Genomic DNA, 24,252 nt, shown 5'->3' on the forward strand with positions numbered 1-24,252 from the left:
AGTCAATGTGAAATATCCTCTAGTGCACATAAACACTACAAATGCAGTCCATTTTGACACATGCAAATTTGTATTTAGCACCTATTTTTTTCCCCTCATGGTTTTATTATATTAACAGGCTATCTTAAAGGCCTGGTATGAAAAAATAAATACATTTTACTTCATCTAAATTCATCAAATCAATCTGTTTTTATCTCACTAAATAATGTGTTGCCTGTTTTCCAGTAACGGGTGATGACAGAAAACACAATGAAACATACTTTTGGACACTTTTGCTGAGTATGTCTGATTGTTGGGTGTTTTTCTGTTGTCTGAGCTCTCACGGATTGAGATTCAGTTTGTTCTTGTGTACTTTTACTTGTGTACTTACTACATGCTAGAAAACACCCTCTGATTACCTTAAAATAGTTAAATAGTTGATAGTTTCCTTTGTGTGTTTTATGACAAAGGTTTTGTATCTGTGTCACATAATTTCAAACAAAGTTTTTGAACGCAACATGAATGAATCCACAGTGATCCAGTGTCAATCCTGAAGGTCCTCTAACAGAGACTCGTGTGTTGATGGGCTGCTGGGACAGTTAACATAAACACACAGGAACAAACAGCAGCTCCACCAAAATAAATGCTCAATATTTATGAAATAAATGCTGCTGTGCAATCATAAAGATTAATGTTAGAGATCAAGATGAAGGTGACCACTGCTACAACCTTTGAAATTCAAAATCCACCATTCAAAAGTGTGATCAGAGCTTTGCCGTCCACATTTTTCACGCATATTATTGGAAATAAGACTTCTGACATGTGGAAAGTGATGAGGTTTTTTAACTGACTACCATCTATAGTTACTAATCCATATGTGCGTATATTGGAACAGTGATTAATTGTAAAAAAAAGCATTGATCGAGAGAAACATCCAAACATTTGCTCAGATTTGAGGATTTACTGTTAAAAAAAATCACAATGAAGGACGGAGATATAAAACGGAAATAATATACATGTAACACGTCACAGTAATCTAGTTTGATGACAGTAAACAAATAAGAGGTGAATCATTACATCAGCAAACACTGTTTGGTTCATTCTGCACAGTTAACTTGGTGTTTTATTAGACAAACAATCTCAATGTATTAAATACATTAAGAAATGTTATAATATTATACATTCATATTTATCAATCTTAAACTCGGTGTCTGAAAGATGAAATAAGAAGTATGCAAACCTAAAACCTTTGAAAATTGTACAATAAAAACTCGTCCCAGTTCTTGTTGCAACACCATTTTGGAAAGAAAGCTTCACACATGAATTCTACATTTCATTTCAAACTACATGGTTATCACCTGTAAAGAACTAACTGGAATTGTGTGTACCTGACAAGAGACCACCACTGTTATAAAAATAAATCACTTCACCAGCCTCCCTTTATTTTCTCATGTGCAGTAAATAAACAATCCAAACCTTATATCACAAATAAAACCACTGGATTGGGAGATTCCTCACAGTTACATCCCACTCTGTTGAACTACATCAAGTAACAAACGCTAGAATAAAAACAGACATTGAATGCCACATACTGTGTGTGCTGCTGCCAGCCCTCCATTTGTAATAACTTCATTGAATGAACAAACCAATATTTGACATTCCCCCCACACATCTCTTTAGTCTACACCCTGGAATGAAATGAAATGAAGTAAGTGAACGGCTACATGGCAGCCAGCACGGGACCAGGTGTCTCTTGGCGAGCGCCTTGCGTTTGTGTCGCGCGGATAGCCTCACGCACTCATGTAGCGTGAGCGCGCTGCGGCGGTGACAGTCGCCATTTTATTTTGAAAATCAAACTGAACTGGAGCCACAGCGACCCTTCCATTTCGTCAAGTTTGTTGTGACAAACAAGAAGGGATGAACATCTGAATTACTTTCTTGGGATCACGGTGAGATTTACTACTTACTTGGGAAGCAGCCGTCGACAGGTTTATGCAGAACACATAAACAACGACAATAATACGGGGAATGATCCGTTAGCCACCACCGCGGGGAAGGACTATTTGCTGAAAAGCAGCTGTCATATTGCTCACACCAAGAAAGTACAATTCCTTAATTTAGGAACGCTGTTCGGGCACCATAGGTAGCTCTCTCCGACTATGTTGGTGAAATTGCTGCTGTAACCGATATTGACACTGGCTAGGAGTAAATGAACGTTTACGCGTCATCACAAGATAGTTAGCATTTACAACTAGCTACAGCGTTCCACGGATTAGTCGCAGCCCGTACAAATAAGCTAGCGTTAACAAGGTTAATGCTAACGTTAGCTAGCACGATCGCGCAAAAGCCATCCGCAGTACTCGCGGCCTTCAGTCTCACGGCCAGAGCATGAGTAACGGTTACGAAGATTTAGTAATCGGTAGGCAGTTTAAACGGCTATTAAAATCTATATAAATTAATCGCAGTGTTAGTTGTTTTGCCTTTTCATACACGCGAGCTTGAAACGGGCTCATGTTGCTAATGTTAGCTTCACGTAAATGCTACTTTCATAGCATTAGCTCGTAGCCAACGGGGAGTTGGTAATATTTCCTAAAGGTTAACGTAGATACTGACCACAGGCAGGTTATCCTCCTTATTAATGAAATCAATATAAAATAGAGGCAACTATGACTCGGGGAACGATAAGATATAACAGGTTAAACGGTTAAATTTGACGCCAGATCAATTATTCCGTAAACATGTTGGCTAACGTTAACTAAACTTCTCTCTAGTAAGTCTCCCAGCGTCATGGTGATGTTAGCTTATGTAGCTAGGTTGGCCACTTGCCACAAATGTACGGTCCCACAGTTGTTTAAAAGCTATTAACCAACTTAGCTACATATCATCACAATGTCTTGGGAAATTGCGATACCGCTTAACGGTCAGTAACATGCAAATAGCTGGCGTGTAGCTGTCAAGATTGGCTAACTTAAATTAGCTTGCCCTTTGTTTCAGTGAGTGATTTTAACTCTGTCCAGTAGTCGTTAGAAATTCCCGGCTAGCCACTTTTAATGCTGTGTAACGTACTTTTATATTGTTTGCTAAAGCCACAGTAGTCATTGGGTATTATCGTAAACGCGTAAGTTGGTTACTTCGGTAAGCAAGTGGACTACCGCTAGCTCTGAATCTGTGTACCCGACATCAGGGCAAGTCGGGGCCTTGTGCGAGCTACTGGCACGGGAAGTTTATATAACTACAATATCTCCATGATGGAATCATACTAGAGTACATAGCTTTAACTCTTACTGTCCGTAGTTTGGTAATGTATTAGCAAATAAATGCCCGGGCACCAGACGCTTAAATATATTTCACTGTACCTCTGGGACTGTTATGCACCTAGGCCTCAAAGCCTGTCACAATATTGTGTGTTGTCAGTAGATTGTAAATGTTGTCCCGCATGAGGATAAGGCTTCTGCACTCCAAGTTTAGTGCAATTTGACAATGGAAGTGCTTCTATTGCGAAACATTATTTCTGTATTAAAACTCACTAAGCGTTTCCTTTCTGTCATTACAGATGCTGAACTTGATTTTAAACTGAAGGACTCTACCTAGATCTGGGAGCCACTGATCGGGAAACTCATTTGGAAGCCAACATTTTTCACACCTTTTGGGGGGGGGGAGCAGAAGTAACCTATCACTGAAGTGACTAAAGGGGAATAATGGTGATTTTGCGCCGTGCTCGGCCGCCTGCTTCCGCCCCAACCAGCAATGAATCTTGACTCGCTCTCGCTGGCTTTGTCTCAAATCAGCTATCTGGTGGACAATTTAACAAAGAAAAATTACCGAGCCAGCCAGCAAGAAATACAGCATGTAAGTAGTTGCAAGGACATCAAGTGATTGTATTTATCTGTCAGCAGAGATCTTATATCTGCGTGTCTGAAAATGTCTCCTTGCGTCCACATAATGTACCAATGTTTTACTTGTGCTCTCCCAGATTGTAAATCGTCACGGTCCTGAGGCAGACAGGCATCTACTACGCTGTCTCTTCTCCCATGTGGATTTCAGTGGCGATGGTAAAAGCAGTGGCAAGGACTTTCACCAGGTAATTTTTGATTAGAAACACTTTGATGGTTTTTTTGGACAGTTTTCCCATTTTCCAGGATATATGCACAGCCAGGTGGCAGAATAAAGTAGTAAAATGTTCAAGCATTTGGACAGTGTTAGTAGCTCTGTTCAGTTGCGTTCTCCCCCCATGAGTAAACCATCCTTTCTATCAAATCAATAAAAGATCTTGAAAAAAAAGATAGCCCCACCAACGCTGTCAGAGTTACCTCTGGTACTGGTCAGTTTATCATCTTTGTGCACTCAGGAAGCTTGAAGTGCAGTTGAAGGCTTCCAGTAAGCTAGCTGTGTCTTCTTTGAAGTGTTTTCTTTTCTTTGGATGCACACAAGTTGGTGGGGATGAAGAGAAAAAAAATACTGGAAGAATCCCCATCCTGCTTTTGATTTGCATGATCTGAATTTGAAGGCTCATTTTGAACCATTCATTAGAATCATTCATTGCAATAACAAGACTTCTTTGTGTTGTATTTCCAAACATTGTGTGTATTTATCATTTAATATTTGATATTTTTATCCTAAAACTGTCCCAGGCTATGAACGGTCAAGCATGGATTCAAAAAAATGAGCCCCCCCCCACCCTCCTCAGTAGATGACATGATGTTCTTGCCATTTGCCAGCAAACTATGCTGTAAACTACAGTTATGCCTTCGAGTTATTGCACCAGTTTCTGCAAAACGGGGAAAGTTTGTTTGGTTCTGTTTTTTTCCCTTTAATGTGACTCATTTTGCTTCCTGTGAATTGTGTAGCTGTCACAGAGTACACTGGACCTCTGTGCAGTTAAATTTCTGATTACAGATGTCTACATTGCTCGTTAATCCAGCTGTAGTCATGTGGTAAATCATTATTATTAATAACAGGTCTCAGACCAGATCTGATTAATTGGGCATGTGCTAAGACACACTATTTTGGTTGGTTGTTCACCTCTATCACCTTGGAAATCAAGCACTCAGTTTGCACAGTTACACTATTTTGGTTAGTTACACAGTTACAGAGACGGTGTACACTTTTAAACCCTGAAATATTTAATAAATGGCAGCTGTTGGTATCAGTGTGCTATTTGACAAAAAACATCACTTGTACAGGCTAGCCGATTCAGTGTTTGGGATGCTGTCTGTGTATTCAGCAGCATTTGAAAACTTTACAGCTGGCCCCAACAGCCAGGCTTTTCTATCTGACAGAGAAGCTTAGTGTGTATAATAAAGAGAGACTGTGTGCTTGTAATTCACAGGATACTATTAGGGGTGGGCATTCTGGCAAATACATAGTATTACTATATATTTAATCACATGATCGAAATTGTATTTTTTCTTCTTCTGAATTTTAAAATTCCCTGTAGCCCATAGACAGACTTGAAATAGCCTTTTGAATTTTGTCATTTGCACCATAAAAACACAATATTACAGGAAAGATATTTCTTTTTTGGCACAAGCTCCTCATCCATCATGCAAATAGCTACAATTGGAATTGCATTATTTTTAGGGATATCCCGAGCCGATCTGCGGGATCGGGATTGGGGCCGGGGCCGGCAATTTTGAACGTCGACCCAAGCCCGATTATTTTTATGTCAGCTGGCAACTTGGTTGTTTTTGTTAAAAAAAACAAATGAAAACCAATGTTGCAATAGCATATGCAGAATAAGAAAGAGCCATATGAAAGTATTTACTTTGTTTCAACAAAATAAAAAAACCTATTAAGGAACAGCTTGGATGCAGGTTTTTTTTTTCTTAATGCAGCTGTATTATCTAGGAAAATATTAGTTAGGGCTAAGTATCGGATCGGAACTCGGTATCGGCAGATACTAAATATTAAATGACTCAGATCGGATCGGGGTAAAAAAAACCTGATCGGGACATCCCTAATTATTTTCAACATGTCACCCAAGAAAGAGCCATGTGAACTAATTTGTCCAATCAGCTTTGCTATCTAGTTGGCTACATCCTTCTATTGGTTCGTTCACATAGTACATATCTGCTAGTCAATAAGGTTATATAAAGTTTGAAAATAAAGATATGAGGACGTTAAATACCGCAATCTTTAAGTTGTGGGAATGCTGTCAAGATCAATAACGTAAAATAATCTAAAATCGCCAAAGCTTCCACGCCTACATACTATGTTCTCTGTACTGAAAGCATATTTGTAGTGTTGGTTATTTTGTACCCATTACTTTAAATTTGGTACTTTTGATGTTACACCAACTTTTTAAGTCCTCATCATCATCGCTGTGGTTCTGCGTTTCTGCCCCTGTTTGTGCATATATCTCAAAACGGCATCACTGGGAAACCTGTCCTTCGTAAATAATTGATCTTTATATAAGCTGTCAGATTCTTTGGTGTTTAGTCTTCATGTTATGTTTTCTCCACATTGTGATTATGGTAGAATCTTAATCATTGAGCCAATATCTGAGTTAATAATGCCTGTTGCTCCATAGTGATTCTTATGAGAGACTTACCGTCTTACCTTATTCTTCACCTGCCTCTTTTCTCTTTACTCTCTCCTTCCTCTCGGCATGTTTTGCTTTTCAACTTGCACAAGACACAGTTTCTGATCCAGGAGTGTGTGTCGCTGATATCAAAGCCAAACTTTATCTCTACTCTGTGTTACGCCATTGACAATCCCCTGCACTACCAGAAGGTAAGGAGCTGATGGCAGAATTTTGGTATTATTGCTGTAGTAGCCTGAATGCATAACAGCCTTTATTGATAGAAAAAAATCTGCATTGAGTAAAGACATATTACTAAAGCAAGCAAGAAAATATAGTCGTATGTTACAGTTGGTCAAATCAAAAGTCTGCATTAATCATTTCTACACCACTCTACAAAAAATGCACTGTCTTTTAGTTAACACATCCGACTGTAACTGACATAGACATCATCTCAGATATGTAAAAGTATACAGACGTTCCTCAGGTGCGCATGAATAGAAAAATGACATCTGATCTTAAATCGAGGTGTTGAACTGTCTTTCAGAGTTTGAAGCCATCGGCCCACTTATTCACTCAACTGAGTAAAGTTCTTAAACTCAGCAAGGTCCAAGAGGTAAGCCAGCTCTACAATGAGCCTCATTAACTAGTAATCTGACCCATGTACATAGAGTACATGATTTATATTTGGCAGTTAAGAAATATTTACTGTCTGACAAGTTTCAGAGTTTTTATGTTTTAATGTATTCATGTATTTACCAGGTGATATTTGGCCTTGCTTTGCTCAACTCCAGCAACACAGACCTTCGTGGTTTTGGTAAGTAATTCAAATCCTGACACATTTAAACCTGTAGCAAACATGATCTGAAACCCAAATCGGTTTCTTTATTGTCTTTTTAAAAACAAATGATGTTAAACAATGAAAAAATAGAAGGCATCACCCATGGATTAGTGGTGAATTATGTGATAAATCCATGTGGGATGCTGCTGTGGCTGGAGTGAAGATGAGAAAATTATTCAATTATTTATTTGTAAGCTAATGTGTGATGATTTAATAATTGTGTTTTATAACAATAGCTGGCATCCTCTTTATGAAGTGAATGGTGCTTTTCATCAAGTTGTAAAACAATTAATGACTTGCAGTTCTCTAATGGTTGACCACACCACTTTAAACCAATACAATTTTGTTTTCTAATGTTGGCTCCTCAGTACAGAGGACATTGTAGAAAAACAACAATGTACTTTCTTAACTGGTTGTCTCTGACTGTTTCTTAGCTGCGCAGTTTATCAAGCAGAAACTTCCAGACCTCCTGCGGTCATACGTTGACGCGGATCTCGGTGGAAACCAGGAAGGTGGCTTCCAAGACATTGCCATAGAGGTCTTGCACCTACTGCTCTCCCATCTACTGTTTGGCCAGAAGGGAGCCAGTGGGGTAGGGCAAGAACAGATTGACGCCTTCCTCAAGACACTTTGCCGAGGTACGGGGGACAAACACAAACCTCACCTACAGTTGGACATATTACTTGTCAGATAGAGGAGAAATGCTCCCAAAAAATTGTTTGTCAGTGGTGCCATGCCACATTATTTTATCGAACTATGTGTTGTGTTTCAGATTTCCCCCAGGAGCGCTGCCCTGTGGTGCTCGCACCACTGCTGTACCCTGAAAAACGGGACATTCTCATGGACAGGATCCTGCCAGACTCGGGGGAGTTAGCTAAGACCATGATGGAGAGTTCTCTTGCAGAATTCATGCAAGAAGTTGGCTATGGCTTCTGTGCTAGGTGAAGTTATGTTTAAATAATTTTAAGCTACATCCACATCTAAACATACTGTATATTTACAGCCCTCATGTGTTTATATATCCTTTTCGATGTAATTCCAGTGAATGAACTGTAATTATGGGAAAGACCACTTAATGTGAATGCAAACCTTTTGAAACTGAATACCAAGGTGCTAATGCTTGCAAAGTACATCACCGATACACTAAATACAAATTTCAATTAAAGCTAAAAACAATGTATATGCCCAATTGTTGACCTTTTTTAAATGTCCTATCCCTAATACAATTTCAGTGTGATATATAAATGTCCAAGACAATGGGTGATAGTAAGCGCTGACCTGTTTGTGCTATGTCTTTCCAGTCTGGACGAGTGTAGAAACATAATCCTCCAGTATGGGGTGAGAGAGGTGACGGCCAGCCAGGTAGCCAGGGTCCTGGGCATGATGGCGCGTACCCACTCTGGCCTAACTGATGGCATCCCACTACAGGTGAGTTGCTTATTTGTTGCAGAGGACATGGGCAGCAACAGGTCTTAGGTCACTTTGCCTTATTCAGTTTGGTTTACTTGATATTGACCAAAGGGAAAAAACATACTCTTTAGTTATTGTTGGAAACCATTTATGTTCATAGAGACTAACTAGAAACCACGAGTTGTAATTGTAATGGTGTCAATCATGCAGTCATATGGTTTAATAATTTTGATATTTAAATATTTGTCGATTTTGATGTGCGAATATTTCAGTACATCAGAGCCTAAATTTTCTTTTCTCGTTTTTTCTCTTTCAGTCCATCTCTGCTCCAGGAAGTGGAATCTGGAGCGATGGCAAGGATAAGAACGATGGCTCGCAGGCACACACGTGGAATGTTGAGGTTCTCATCGATGTTGTGAAAGAAGTGGTAAGTGAACTATTTATCTCTAATAGTAGTCTTGAACTTTCCCTAGCTAATACCAATTAAATGTATAAAGTTTTCCACACACTGCCACTGAATAACACTGAAGAAATAAAAATTTTGATTGACACTGATGGATGCATTAGAATGCATTATGCAGTTGCAACCAAATTCGCACATCAACTCAATTTAGCACTCAAAATTTGATGGCTTTTCACTGAGACCAACATGTTACATTAAAAATGGCCATTACCAAGTGTTCTTAAGTCTGATTCTCTTTTTCTCTCTACGAATACTTCAGAATATTACAATGTTGATGATTGATGTACCCAGCATTTTATAGTATCACTGCAGAATTACATTTTGTCAGATTCACATCATTACACAAATTAATCCATACACTGGGCTGTGATAAACCTGAAGTTTGCAGAAATTGTTTTTTGTCCCTGATAATTTTCTAAAGCTGCTTTTCTTTTGTTTTTTGTTTGTGCCATAGAATCCCAACCTAAACTTCAAAGAGGTGACATACGAACTGGACCACCCAGGCTTCATGATCCGGGACAGTAAAGGCCTGCATATAGTGGTGTATGGCATTCAGAGGGGGTTGGGCATGGAGGTCTTCCCTGTTGATCTCATCTATCGGCCATGGAAACACGCTGAGGGACAGGTAACTCATCTGGATGATGTGATTTCATAAGTGTTTGAAGTGGGAAACTTGATTGTATGGAATCGTTGCTGTCAAAGAGTAAAATGTAAGATAAATATAGTACCAAATGGAAATTGATTTCTCTGTCTAGACAGACACATTGTGGTTGAGTGGTTAAGGTAGATCCTTGTATTGCCTCTTTAAAATCTTAATTGCTCTGTTTCTGTTTTCAGTTGTCATTCATTCAGCACTCCCTGATGAGCCCAGAAGTGTTTTGCTTCGCTGACTACCCTTGCCACACTGTGGCCATTGACATCCTTAAGGCCCCACCAGAAGATGACAACAGGGAGATTGCCACCTGGTATGAATCTTGTAGCTTGGCCAGTTGATGAAGGGTGTAGAAGTTGTTTATTTCTCCTCTGTGGGTTAAGTTCTAAAGTTTGCAGGTTTTGTTTTAAAACTCAACATTTATTTGCTATTCTCCCACATGTATTTTAAGCAATGTTTCCCCAAGTGCATCCTTCAAATATAACATGATAATAAAAATCACCATTGCCAACCGCACATTGTAGGTACATGTGTCCCACGGGATAGTACAGGAGGCATAGTTTGACCCACTGAATGTGGTTCAGTTTAGATTTGGTCGGGCTGATTTATGGGCTGACTCTATGATGATGTTACACTGTCCTTGATTGATTGTCTGTCTCTAACTCTCACAGGAAAAGCCTTGACCTGGTGGAAAGCCTGCTCAGGCTGTCTGAGGTGGGTCAGTATGAGCAGGTGAAGCAGCTGTTTGGTTTCCCAATCAAACACTGCCCAGACATGTTGGTGCTGGCATTGCTGCAGATCTCCACCTCCTGGCACACACTGCGCCACGAGCTCATCTCTACCCTAATGCCCATCTTTCTGGGCAACCACCCTAACTCAGCCATCATCCTGCACTACGCCTGGCATGGACAGGTTGGTGGTAGAAACTGTCTTGCTGTTGATGCTGTTTTTGTTCCCCGTGTGCTTTGGTAATTTTTTGTCGTCTTGTTTAGTTTCCCATTAAGTTTGATGTTTTTGTCTTGATTATATTCTTTTAAAATGTGTGTATTTATAAAACCTGGTGCTTATTTTTCCAGGGACAGTCTCCCTCCATCCGTCAGCTAATAATGCATTCAATGGCTGAGTGGTACATGAGAGGGGAGCAGTATGACCAGGCCAAGCTGTCTCGCATCCTGGATGTGGCCCAGGACTTGAAGGTTTGTCAAAATTCACTAATGACATGATGACTGATCTTTAATCAAAGAATTAATCAAATCAGGCGATGTAGTGCCATATATCTGTGTTGAATATCTTCATCCAAAATCCCCACATGATGGTCAATAAGCCAGTGTTTCTGTTCTGTTTCTTTTTCCCTCCAGTCTCTATCGATGTTGCTGAATGGTACTCCATTTGCCTTTGTTATTGACCTTGCTGCTCTTGCCTCTCGCCGTGAATACCTCAAACTTGATAAATGGTTGACTGACAAAATCAGAGAGCATGGGGTAAGTCTTTAAATTGATATAGATATAGTTATTTTCAATAAATGATTGTGAAATCATTGTGTTATAAGCATACTACCCAAAGAATATTGTATTTTACAAGAATTTTGTGTTGTGCCAGGAACCTTTTATCCAGGCGTGTGTGACATTCCTGAAGAGGCGCTGTCCATCCATTATGGGGGGCCTGGCTCCAGACAAGGACCAGCCCAAAAGTGCACAGCTGCCCCCGGAGACCTTGGCCACCATGCTGGCCTGCCTGCAGTCCTGTGCTGGGTGAGAGGCCATTTCACTTAGATACTTTACTGTATAAATACTTTGCGAGGTTTTTGAATTGAATTAAATGGTTAAATGTCAATCTTGCTTAAGGTGTATCCCAACTTTGGTTGTATTTGATGGTGTTTTGATCATTCAGGGTTTTATGATTTGTGTTGATTATCCCAGTGTAGTTATTCATGGACACCGATCACTGTCACTCTTCTATACAGTGTTATCTTCAACTAAGGATTTGTTTCATTATTTTCCTCAGGAGCGTTTCACAGGAGCTATCAGAGACCATCCTGACCATGGTTGCCAATTGCAGCAATGTAATGAATAAAGCCCGGCAGCCGCCACCAGGGGTAATGCCAAAGGGACGTGCCCCCAGCACCAGCAGCCTGGATGCCATCTCTCCTGTACAGGTATCTTCATGTGAAAGCCACATCATGCCTCTGCAAGCAAACATTGAAATACATTTGATTGTCAGAGATTTGTGTCAGCAAAACTGATCTGCATTCCTAACTATTTCTTGGTCTTTTCTAGATGGACCCTCTATCGGGCATGGGATCTTTGAACCTGGGGGGCACAGCCACTTCCCACACTCAAAGCATGCAGGGTTTCCCAACCTCACTGAGTTCAGCTTTCAGTAATCCCCAATCTCCAGCAAAAGCTTTCCCACCACTCTCAACCCCTAACCCTAGCACACCATTTGGGGGCATTGGTAGCCTGTCCTCGCAGCTCCCTGGTATGGACTCTGGTACGAAACTTTTTTTATTATTTAATTTTAACACACACAAACAAGCAAGACATAGTTTTTTTTCTTAGCATATTAAGATGAACAAAGCTTAGAAGGCGAAATATATTAGCTTAGAGGGTGAGGTAGGCATGCATTGAAGTGATTGTGTTGTGTTCTGTTAGTTGCAGGTCCCTTGGGCTCAGGCATCGGCTCTGGTATTGGCTCTGGTCTGGGGATGCAAACAGTCAACACAGACCCTTTTGGCACCAGGAAGATGAGCACACCAGGCCTGAACCCACCTACCTTTCAGCAGAGTAAGATGAAGGCCTGTAAGTGGTGGTTGTAGTGGTGTGACTGAGAGCCCCGCCCTGCGCTGCTCAGCCCTGTATTTCCTCTGCAGTGATAATGATTATCGTCTTAATTTGCAAACTTATCTTTTGCACTGCATTTGTAGGTGCATTAGAAATAAGTCTCTCTAGTCTTTATGAAGAGCTTTTCAACGAGTCAGGCTTCTTTAACCTCTCGTTAACACCTAGGTGTATGACTCTATTTGTTTTTCGTTTAGTGTCATACAACTTATAAAAAAAATATTTATCATAGAGGAAATACAGATCAGTCTTCCATTCCTTGTCTGCTTTTGCTGACAGCCCCACTTTAGTGTAATTTGTCTACTACTAAGCTTCAAAAAGGGCTCTAACCTGACAGTTAGAATGCTTTTTGATTCCTGATGTATCACTTGATTGCAGTGATTTTCACCCGTGAGTTAATTACTCTGCACATGCTCCAATGTTGGATTACAACATTCACATAAATGAATGTAATGATTTAAAATGTCTTTTCTACTCTTTTTCCAGCTGATCTTTCTCAGGTGTGGCCCGAGGCAAACCAGAACTTTAGCAAGGAGATAGATGACGAGGCAAACAGTTATTTCCAGCGCATCTACAACCACCCACCTCACCCAACGATGTCTGTTGACGAAGTATGTAGTGACAATATTCATTTTTCTACCAAAAGCACAAATTAAGCTAAATGAAACTCATTGGAATTATTAGCCGCTGTTGACTGGATCTACTCTTAATATTAACTAATCCCCCTCTACATTATCGTCTTCTCACTAGGTACTGGAGATGCTGCAGAGGTTCAAGGATTCAACCATCAAGCGGGAGCGAGAGGTGTTCAATTGCATGCTTCGGAACTTGTTTGAGGAGTACCGCTTCTTCCCCCAGTACCCAGACAAGGAGCTGCACATCACTGCCTGCCTTTTTGGCGGCATTATCGAGAAGGGTCTCGTCACGTACATGGCCCTGGGCTTGGCCCTCCGATATGTTCTTGAAGCCTTAAGAAAACCCTACGGATCCAAAATGTATTACTTTGGAATTGCTGCTCTAGATAGGTTTAAAAACAGGTACTGAAATGCTTTTTTTAACATGAGTATTTATATAATATATATTGTCTTGTGTCAGGCTTAAACATCTTGTATCTTTCTAGACTAAAGGACTACCCTCAATATTGTCAACACCTGGCTTCAATTGCCCACTTCTTGCAATTTCCCCACCATTTACAAGAGGTAATCAGGTTTCCTTAATTTATCTTTTATTTTTTTTTAATCTATTTTTTTCCTGGCTTTGACTACAGGAAAGGTTTCCACCATTCAGATAAATTAAATCTCTCGCTCTGTACCTTTCAATATCCTGTGCGTGCAGTATATCGAGTATGGCCAACAGTCACGGGACCCTCCGGTGAAGATGCAGGGTTCCATCACTACTCCTGGCAGTTTGGCACTGGCACATGTCCAAGCCCAGACCCAGTCGCAGCAACCGGGTGGTCCCAAAGCTCCACAACCAGGACAGCCCAGCACTCTAGTCACCACCACAACGACTACAACCACAGCAGCCAAGACCACCACCATCACAAGACCTACAACCAGCTTCAAGAAGGATGTCCCTGTGAGTTTGACAGTGAAATGTGCCTTATTGAAGCTTCCTCCTGATTTATGTTTTTCTGCATGTTATAATCATATACAGTTATTAGACTCATGACTGTTTGGGAGGTAATTATTCTTGTTCTTACCTGCAGCCCTCCATAAACACAACCAACATTGACACCCTGCTGGTGGCCACTGACCAAACAGAAAGGATTGTCGAGCCTCCTGAGAATGTGCAGGAGAAGATCGCTTTTATCTTCAACAACCTTTCTCAGTCCAACATGACACAGAAGGTAAATTGAAACGGACAAAATTTGACTGTAACTCAAAGGTGGTATAAGAAGCTTCTTTAAAACCCCTTTTTCCTTTTTCAGGTTGAGGAGTTGAAAGAGACTGTGAAGGAGGAGTTTATGCCCTGGGTGTCTCAGTACCTGGTGATGAAGCGTGTCAGCATTGAACCCAACTTCCACAGTCTCTATTCCAACTTTCTGGATACTCTCAAGAACCCTGAGTTTGTCAAGATGGTCCTCACTGAAACTTACAGAAATATCAAGGTAAAATAGTGGGGGATAAGATGGTTTTGATTTTTCTTATTTTCTGCCTACTATAGACATCACATTCTTGAGTGTTTTGCCGGCCAATTCTAGTTGCACACAGATGCAGCACTGCTGAAAAGCTGTCAGTTTGCTTAACACTGACACTCCACTCCCATGTCTCCATTTCTTTCAGGTTCTGTTGACCTCTGACAAGGCAGCTGCCAATTTCTCTGATCGCTCCCTGCTGAAGAATCTGGGCCACTGGTTGGGCATGATTACACTGGCCAAAAACAAGCCTATCCTTTATACAGTAAGATTTTGTATCTTGGTTCTGTTATTTCATTACATGGTTTCTTTCCTGTCAGCTTTTGAGTTGGCTAACATATTTTTCTCGATTTCCCAGGATCTGGAAGTCAAATCTCTGCTACTGGAGGCCTACGTGAAAGGCCAGCAGGAGCTTCTGTATGTGGTTCCCTTTGTGGCCAAAGTTTTGGAGTCCAGTCTACGAAGCATGGTGACTAACATGGATGTAGACAGAAAACTGTCTCCATGCAAATTACATTACCTCAATATTTCCAGTTAATGGAATTGGTTTAAATTGACCTGATACCACTGTCTGAGGTTTTTCTGGATTCTTCATAGTGATTATAACTGTGTGCTTGTGATGTTGTAGGTCTTCAGGCCCCAGAACCCCTGGACAATGGCCATCATGAATGTTCTTGCTGAGCTGCATCAGGAACATGACCTCAAGGTAATAGCAACTCAAAGTGCTTTACAGGGGCATAACAATTACATTAGAAGAAATTTAAAATTTGCATTTAAAATGCATGAAAAACAAGCAGGAAGACATGAAGAAACAAAACATTAAAACAAGTTAAGAAATAGGAAAGTAGGCTGAAATAGAATAGTTTTAAAAGAGACAAGACTAGAAAATAATAGTCACAGTGCAGTTCAAAGCCTTAAAATTGCTTCAATGGGTTAGGAGTTCATAGGCCAAAACCAGTTTGCCACTTTCAGCTGCTTACACTGAAAAATTGTGAACATATTGATCATTGTTCTTTTGTTTACTGCAGCTGAACTTAAAGTTTGAGATTGAAGTTCTGTGTAAGAACCTGTCTCTGGACATCAATGACCTCAAGCCAGGAAACTTGCTAAAGGACAAGGAGAAGTTAAAGAGCCTGGAGGAGCAGCTCTCGGCACCAAAGAAAGAGGCAAAGCCTCCAGAAGAGATGTTGCCAGTCTCTACCACAGGTGTGAATACTACGTATTTTCTGAAGCTCTGTGCTGCTTTGTGAATCTTCTGTACATCTTAATTTTAGTTATATATGTTTGTCTGTTTGGCTTTCAACGTCTCATCCTTGCCTCTGACGATATGTCTGTATTGAACCAGAATTTTGAAATGTACTCTAATGTGAAATTGTGAAAACCCCAGTATTGTCTCAACCTTTTAAATGATTGAAAAAAACAAATAATGGCCCATTCTGTCAGTGGGACAAAGTTTGAGAATGCCACTTGAAACCACTCGACCAAGTAGCATGTATTTGAGTAATTCTTTTTATTTTTAATATTAAGTAATGGATGTCAACATATCTATTGGAAAATGCTGTGATGATTACTGCAATACTAATTTATACCATACCGCCTATGCTTTGTAACATCAGTTCTGTCTTTTGCTTTGTAAAGTTTTTTTTTTTAAATGCTACTCTTCAAAGCTTCATATTACTTTATTTTTGTTGCCTTTATGTTTGCTTTGTGTTTGCTTTGTGTTTGTTGTCTGGATAATCTGCTTTTTCTTGTGATTTTAATCAAACTAGCGTTTTGTGACCAACAGGAGACTTTGTTCCATTTGCAGCTCCTCCCTCAACCCCAGCTGCCACCACCACCACCTGCACAACCACTGGGCCCCCCACACCTCAGTTCAGTTACCACGACATCAATGTGTATGCCTTGGCAGGCCTGGCTCCACACATCAATATAAATGTCAACGTAAGTGCTGGGCACCTGCAAACCATTGATGGAGAAGGCATTGTTCCACTTACCAGACACAGCAACACACGCCCTTCTCTTTTGCATCTGTCAAAATATTTTTTATTATTATCCTTTTGGATTGTTTCTCCTTTCTTAACTTTTCTCTCATTCCCCATCATTTCTCTTTAGATCCCTCTGCTGCAGGCCCATCCTCAGTTGAAGCAGTGTGTACGGCAATCAGTAGAGCGAGCTGTCCAGGAGCTGGTACACCCTGTGGTTGACCGCTCTATCAAAATAGCCATGACAACCTGTGAGCAGATCATCAGGAAGGACTTTGCCCTGGATTCAGAGGAATCCCGCATGCGTGTGGCTGCCCACCATATGATGAGAAACCTGACTGCTGGCATGGCTATGATCACCTGCCGCGAGCCCCTCCTCATGAGCATTGCCACCAACCTTAAGAACAGCTTTGCTGCTGCACTTAGGGTAAGATGAATGCCTAAATGAGGGCTTATTTCCTATAAGATAAAAAGCATAGAGAGAGCTTTCTTTCCCTACACATCTGTCCTCTGATACCTTACCACCTGTTACCTTACCTGTTACCATCCCTGCTTCTCTAACTTGGGGTGTTTATTCATCCAGGCACCAACCCCCCAACAGAGGGAAATGATGGAAGAGGCTGCAGCCAGGATTGCTCAAGACAACTGTGAATTGGCTTGCTGTTTCATTCAGAAAACTGCCGTGGAGAAGGCTGGCCCTGAAATGGACAAGAGACTAGCCACGGTGAGACTTTTTAGAAGACTACCTCAACAGCAGTAACTGTAAATGTACATTAACTATTGCTTGTGTAACCTCTGCCTGTAATATGCGTAAAAACATATCATTTTATTTGTCAATACTACAGAGAGTACAATAATCATTTCAGTTTAGTTTGTCTCCTATTTGAAATTAATTACAACTACTTTATTGCCACTATGACTGAAGATGATAGTGGTATACCTATAATTTAGAGGTAGACTGCTGTACTATGATGCACTGGGCTTTCATACAAGTTGTATGATTTTCATTTTATATCTGAAAAGCAGAAGTTTGCAATTTCTCAATTTGGTTTCTACTCTTGTAGGAGTTTGAGCTGAGGAAGCACGCACGTCAAGAGGGACGTCGTTATTGTGATCCAGTTGTCCTGACTTACCAGGCTGAGCGTATGCCAGAGCAGATCAGGCTCAAGGTAAGATGACTGTGACATCCAGTAGCTAATAAAGTACATTAGAAAAAAGCCAGTTAATTATACCTCTGCTATTTGCAGCTAAAATCATAATTTAATGTTACCCCAGTTAATAGATCTGCCCTGTCAGATAATGATTCAGTGCTATTTCATAATGTGTTTGTGATACCATTGCTGTTGAGTAACAAAATTAATGTGTGTGTTGTAGGTGGGAGGAGTGGACCCCAAGCAGCTTGCTGTATATGAGGAGTTTGCTAGAAACGTTCCAGGTTTCCTACCCAGCAATGATCTCTCCCAACCCACCGGCTTTTTGGCTCAACCCATGAAGGTGAGTGAAACTTAAACAGCCAACACCTCAACTGTTTGTGAAAATGTGTGTCAAAGATTTGTGTTGCCCACAGAACTTAATTCTTAAAAATACACTGAATTAATCCTTTGTCCCTGTGTCTTTGTTAACAGCAACAGGCATGGGCGACCGATGATGTGGCTCAGATCTACGATAAATGCATGGCAGACCTGGAGCAGCATCTCCATGCCATCCCTCCCGCCCTTGCCATGAACCCCCTGACCCAGGCTCTGCGCAGCCTGCTGGAAGCTGTGGCCTTGGCTAGAAACTCCAGGGACGGCATCGCTGCACTTGGCCTGCTGCAGAAGGTAGAGCAGTGACTTCTACAGTTGCACTTAAGTTGCACTCTTTTAGGAATAATGAGAGAGGCAAGGTTGAGGATTAATCTATACTATACTGTGCTTTACTAAGTTGGTTTCTATACTTCCCAGGCTGTGGAGGGTCTTCTGGATGCTACTAGTGGGGCTGATGCAGACTTGCTGCTCCGCTACAGGGAGTGCCATCTGCTGGTGCTTAAAGCCCTACAGGATGGACGTGCCTATGGACCACAGTGGTGCAATAAGCAGATCACCAGGTGAGCTCCTGTTAGCGTCACTAATTTGAATCATATAAACAGTGTTGTTTAGCCTTGGCATAGATTACATTTGAGGGATGAAGGAGAAAGATGTCCCCCTTGCAGTGCATGACGTTATTCTCTGTGTTTGTTTACAGGTGTCTGATTGAATGTCGTGATGAGTACAAATACAACGTAGAGGCAGTGGAGCTTCTGATCAGGAACCATCTGGTGAACATGCAGCAGTATGACCTGCACCTGGCACAGGTACACATTACACACTTTCACTTAGTCATTCACTATTTTATTTATTACCTTTTTACATTTTGGTTTTGAGTTTGGTGTGAATACTTGTGCAGTCAATTTTTAAATATTTCTGGATGCTAAAGATACATTTTTAGGAACTTTTTCTAACTAATGCTGATTTTTGTTTACTTCCAGTCAATGGAGAACGGACTGCACTACATGGCGGTTGCATTTGCCATGCAGCTGGTGAAGCTGCTGCTGGTGGATGAACGCAGTGTCAGCCATGTCACAGAGGCGGACCTCTTCCACACAATTGAGACTTTAATGAGGACCTGTGCACACTCCAGAGCCAACGCACCTGAGGGGTAAACAACTACATTTAAACATTTCTTTTTGTTTATTATAAGTTGATTTATTTCTATTAACTTTGCCAGATTGTAATGCTTTTACAAATTACTTGAAATGTTGGTCAAGTTTTTTACTGGGTCTCCTGTGTCGCACTGTTTTGTCCACAAGGTTCTTACTGTTTGGTTGACTGGATGCCTTTTGACTTATGCTATTTTGAAAAAACTGTTCTTGTCCTGCTGCTTGCTAGAAATTTGAATCACCCAATTTAGCACATAACATTTTCAGGAATAGTTTTAAGAAAGGTCACTAATTTGTGTGCAAGTTAAAACTAACTCATCTTGCTTTCCTCTTTCCCAGTCTTCCCCAGCTGATGGATGTTGTCCGCTCCAACTATGAGGCCATGATTGACCGGGCCCATGGCGGACCCAACTTCATGATGCACTCTGGGATTTCACAGGCATCAGAATATGATGATCCTCCAGGCCTTAGGGAGAAGGCAGAGTACCTCCTGAGGGAATGGGTCAACCTGTACCACTCAGCAGCTGCTGGCAGGGATAGCACCAAGGCTTTCTCTGCCTTTGTTGGCCAGGTAAACACTCATTTATCAGTTACGGTCATCACAAACCATAATGAGCGTTCATTGTTATGTTTATTTCGAGTCTGCCTTTCTTTTTACTGCAGATGCACCAGCAGGGCATCCTGAAGACAGATGACCTGATCACAAGGTTCTTCCGGCTGTGCACTGAAATGTGTGTGGAGATAAGCTATCGGGCTCAGGCTGAGCAGCAGCACAACCCAGCAGCCAGTGCAGCCATTATCAGAGCCAAGTGTTACCACAACCTGGATGCCTTTGTGAGGCTCATAGCCCTGCTGGTCAAACACTCTGGAGAGGCCACCAACACAGTGACAAAGATCAACCTCCTCAACAAGGTACAGCAGCATGACAACAACAACATAACACCTCCCAGATGTGTGATGAAGACTTTTCAAACTTCTTGACAGAGATAATAAAATTTTCATTTAAATGTTTGTCAAAGCATCTCAGAATCTTCCATTGTTGACTGTTAAGCCTGATCATGATTTTCATTTGATGATTAAATTTCAACAGCTGCAGACAGCATAAATACTCATCTCCCCTGCAGACACTGGTGACTGCCTTTGACCGACTGGTTTACCTGAATCTGATTGTGCTCTACATTGTTCTTCTAGGTGCTGGGTATTGTAGTTGGGGTCTTGATCCAGGACCACGATGTCCGTCAGACAGAATTCCAACAACTGCCGTACCACCGCATTTTCATCATGCTGCTGTTGGAGCTCAATGCCCCCGAACATGTCTTGGAGACCATCAACTTCCAGACACTCACTGCCTTCTGGTAAGGCATCGATGTGAATCAATGAACTGTGTTCAGTGCATAAAATTATCCTGAAATTACAATATTTCCAGTGCACCTTGGTTCTGACTTACTTTTCCTTTATCTGCAGCAATACCTTCCACATCCTGAGACCCACCAAAGCACCCGGCTTTGTGTACGCCTGGCTGGAACTCATCTCCCATCGCATCTTCATCGCCAGGATGCTAGCACACACACCTCAGCAGAAGGTATGCAAGAATAAGAAAAGACTTTCTTTTGCACATTCAGGCTCATTAACACACGACTGTTGCTGCTTTACGCATGTTTGTAGTTATTGAATTTTGGTTTAATAGACTGACTGTCTTTGTCTTGAAGGGTTGGCCCATGTACGCACAGCTGCTGATTGATCTCTTCAAGTACCTGGCCCCATTCCTGAGGAATGTAGAGCTCAACAAACCTATGCAAATCCTCTACAAGGTGCGCTGTCGTTTTTCCTTAACGTAAATACAGGATCAGTCTAGTTTCACACAAGTGAAACCCATGTTTTGGTCACTTTTGTTTGATTGAACATCACATTGAAACTAAGGCTTATAACTGGCTCATGACACATGTGGTCTTCAATTTGGTTGTGGTTGTCTTGGTAACGTGTATTTCAACCTCATGGGGCTGCTTTTGTATAACTATGGAATTTATTTATTTTGTTTGCATAATGAATTTTATCATTCATGTGCAAATGTTTCCTGCTAAATGTTGGATTACACAACCATCAACTAATTGTTAACATTAATGGCTGTTTCAGGGCACACTGCGAGTGCTCCTGGTCCTGCTGCATGACTTCCCCGAGTTCTTGTGTGACTACCATTACGGCTTCTGTGATGTGATCCCACCCAACTGCATCCAGCTCCGCAACCTCATCCTCAGTGCCTTTCCACGCAACATGAGGCTCCCTGACCCGTTCACACCCAACCTGAAGGTAAACACATACACACAGCTCTTGCCATTTTGGTTTGACACAGTTTACAAAAGAAGCATTTCATCAGCCTTGTGAAAACCTTTTTTAAAGAGACAAATTATCTCATGAATCTTTGTTTTACCCCGGCTGCAGGTGGACATGCTGAGTGAGATCAACATCGCTCCCCGTATCCTCACCAACTTCACAGGCGTCATGCCTTCCCAGTTCAAGAAGGATCTGGACTCGTATCTGAAGACTCGTTCACCAGTCACTTTCTTGTCTGAGCTGCGCAGCAACCTGCAGGTAGGACAAGCGTCCATCTACTTTAAATAAGTAGTGCCATTATTATTATACTTTGACAAATGAAAATATTATCTCTTTTTGTCTCCCAGGTGTCTAATGAGCCAGGAAATCGCTACAACATCCAGCTGATCAATGCTCTAGTGTTGTACGTAGGCACACAGGCAATCGCTCACATCCACAACAAGGGCAGCACCCCCTCCATGAGCACCATCACTCACTCTGCGCACATGGACATCTTCCAGAACCTGGCCGTGGACCTGGACACTGAGGGTAAGGTGGCAGCAAAGAAACCACATCGGTCTTCTGTCAAGTAGTCGATAGGTGCTAGAAAATTCAAAGCTTTGTACAGTGGCTTTAGTACTGAAAACATCATCTCACGCCATGTCGTTAACATCTTGTGCCGTCATGTGTTTTCAGGGCGTTACCTGTTCTTGAATGCGATCGCCAATCAGCTGCGCTACCCCAACAGCCACACTCATTACTTCAGCTGCACCATGCTCTATCTGTTTGCTGAGGCCAACACCGAGGCCATCCAGGAGCAGATCACCAGGTGAGACAGTCTTATCGGAGTCATTTTATTATTTCAGCACAAGAAATACATTAAATCGCTGTGTTGAAGTTAACTACAAGTGCTGTAAGTCAAAGCTTTGTCGTCCTCTTGCAGGGTTCTGTTGGAGAGGCTGATAGTGAACAGGCCTCACCCATGGGGTCTCCTCATCACCTTCATCGAGCTGATCAAGAATCCTGCCTTCAAGTTCTGGAGCCACGACTTTGTGCACTGTGCCCCTGAGATTGAAAAGTAGGTTTTGTCTTTGAATTGTCAGCTTCTTCTTTATCATTACCAGTTCTGCTGCTTTTTAACAGATGTTAATGTCTCTCGGTCCCCTCTCCCACAGGCTGTTCCAGTCAGTAGCCCAGTGCTGCATGGGACAGAAGCAGGCCCAGCAGGTGATGGAGGGCACCGGTGCCAGCTAGCCTGTGTACCAGCCAGCTCATAGCCCTCGGGAGAGATGCCGCGGCCTTGACCCACTCCCCCCTCGCACACTTCCCTCTTTACTGTTGGCACTGGATAAACTGGCAACCCACAGTCAGTTGAAGTGTGGATGAAAGGACTACTGCTCACGGATCTAAGGAGTTAGATTTTTGTTTATCCCTTTGGGGCAGAATTGAGATGGAGGGAATTGATTGAGACATGCTGTTTAATATACTTTTTTGATGCTTTGATGTAAATATTGGAATAAAGGGAGCACGGGAGCGTAGATAAGTGGAGAGCAATGCACATGTCAAATAAAATGTATCCTGACATGTAAAGACATGTAAACATATTTTCACTCACTACCAAAGTTCTTGGTTTGCTTCCCTCCCACACAAATCCTTTTTTCTGACCTTTTTTTTGCGTTCAGAGGCTGAATGGTAGATGATTGAAGAAAAAAAGCTGCCTGATACTTTCATTTGATTCCTTTTAATCCCTGAGTGGGGACAGGAAGATGGAGTTAAGTCTCCCAGGTGGGGTGGGGGTCTACTCCTGGTGCGTCGGCGTGTTGGTGGAGACAGTTTGCTGATGGTTTGTCCATTTGAAGCTGGCTCTGAAAGTCTCTCCCAGGCACTTGTAAATTGTGCAAAGTGATGGTGACAATTTGTACAAAGTTCCAAATTGAAGAACAACAATAGAAGGACCAATACAGCCCATTTTGTAACATTTTGAATGTTTTGTAAATGTATTGGTCCATGTGTTGTATTTTGTAGTCCTTTCTAGTTTGCCTTTAGTTCTTGCTACTTAACTGCAGTATGCATACATACAGGAAATAAAGCATTCAAACTGCAACGCATCTGTGTTCATTCAGGACTACAAGTGAATTGGATGATGGTAATATACCGGGTGTTTCAAAAGAAGGTATCTATTTTTATAAACGCTGACTCCAGGTACAGTTGTTACTTATAAACGAATGAACGTTTGAATGAAGTTCTAAGATTTTACATCGTGTTTTTAATCATCGCAAAAAACGTATTCTATTTCTTTATCAGAAATGTGTTTAATTATGTACATCCAGAAGACTGGATGGTCTGTCCTGACTCCCCGAGATTACAGGACACAATGTCACAAGTCTCTTATTAGCTTTTTATCATTTTAAGTTGTGAAGTCGTGTGGGGTTGTCCTAGGGCTG

At 41.5% G+C, this 24,252-nt stretch overlaps 1 protein-coding gene across 6 annotated transcripts; it reads left to right on the forward strand.

Annotated features, from left to right (window-relative positions):
* The first annotated feature begins 1,824 nt into the window (after positions 1–1,824).
* Positions 1,825–23,912, forward strand: cnot1 (CCR4-NOT transcription complex, subunit 1). 6 transcript variants are annotated; one of them, XM_073472620.1, is made up of 49 exons: positions 1,825–1,928; positions 3,533–3,828; positions 3,953–4,060; positions 6,613–6,711; positions 7,047–7,115; positions 7,262–7,316; positions 7,775–7,978; positions 8,113–8,281; positions 8,642–8,768; positions 9,067–9,177; positions 9,668–9,838; positions 10,051–10,178; positions 10,537–10,777; positions 10,942–11,061; positions 11,224–11,346; positions 11,465–11,616; positions 11,870–12,020; positions 12,142–12,355; positions 12,517–12,648; positions 13,189–13,313; positions 13,453–13,739; positions 13,823–13,901; positions 14,038–14,280; positions 14,411–14,551; positions 14,633–14,812; positions 14,988–15,104; positions 15,198–15,308; positions 15,468–15,545; positions 15,868–16,045; positions 16,626–16,780; positions 16,952–17,248; positions 17,405–17,545; positions 17,886–17,990; positions 18,196–18,315; positions 18,447–18,641; positions 18,765–18,907; positions 19,045–19,153; positions 19,328–19,497; positions 19,838–20,069; positions 20,162–20,410; positions 20,690–20,853; positions 20,963–21,080; positions 21,208–21,309; positions 21,632–21,805; positions 21,938–22,087; positions 22,177–22,357; positions 22,505–22,637; positions 22,752–22,886; positions 22,984–23,912. In XM_073472620.1, the coding sequence occupies exons 2-49, from the start codon at positions 3,727–3,729 to the stop codon at positions 23,060–23,062; spliced, it is 7,167 nt and encodes a 2,388-aa protein (XP_073328721.1). In that variant the 5' UTR covers positions 1,825–1,928; positions 3,533–3,726; the 3' UTR covers positions 23,063–23,912. The 6 variants fall into 6 exon arrangements, with proteins under 6 accessions (XP_073328721.1, XP_073328723.1, XP_073328719.1 ...); XM_073472622.1 differs by having other exon boundaries at positions 16,647–16,780; XM_073472618.1 differs by having other exon boundaries at positions 13,823–13,900; positions 14,028–14,280.
* Positions 23,913–24,252: the final 340 nt, after the last annotated feature.

Source organism: Pagrus major, chromosome 8 (assembly GCF_040436345.1).
Source record: "Pagrus major chromosome 8, Pma_NU_1.0".
NCBI classification, from domain to species: Eukaryota; Metazoa; Chordata; class Actinopteri; order Spariformes; family Sparidae; genus Pagrus; species Pagrus major.

Excerpts from the sequence above, each read along its gene's own strand:
- cnot1 (XM_073472618.1), top strand. The coding sequence starts at position 3,727 with ATGAATCTTGACTCGCTCTCGCTGGCTTTGTCTCAAATCAGCTATCTG. Across the intron at positions 19,154-19,327 it reads ATGACCTGCACCTGGCACAG|TCAATGGAGAACGGACTGCA; the intron begins GTACACATTACA and ends GTTTACTTCCAG. Across the intron at positions 21,806-21,937 it reads CGTTCACACCCAACCTGAAG|GTGGACATGCTGAGTGAGAT; the intron begins GTAAACACATAC and ends CCCCGGCTGCAG.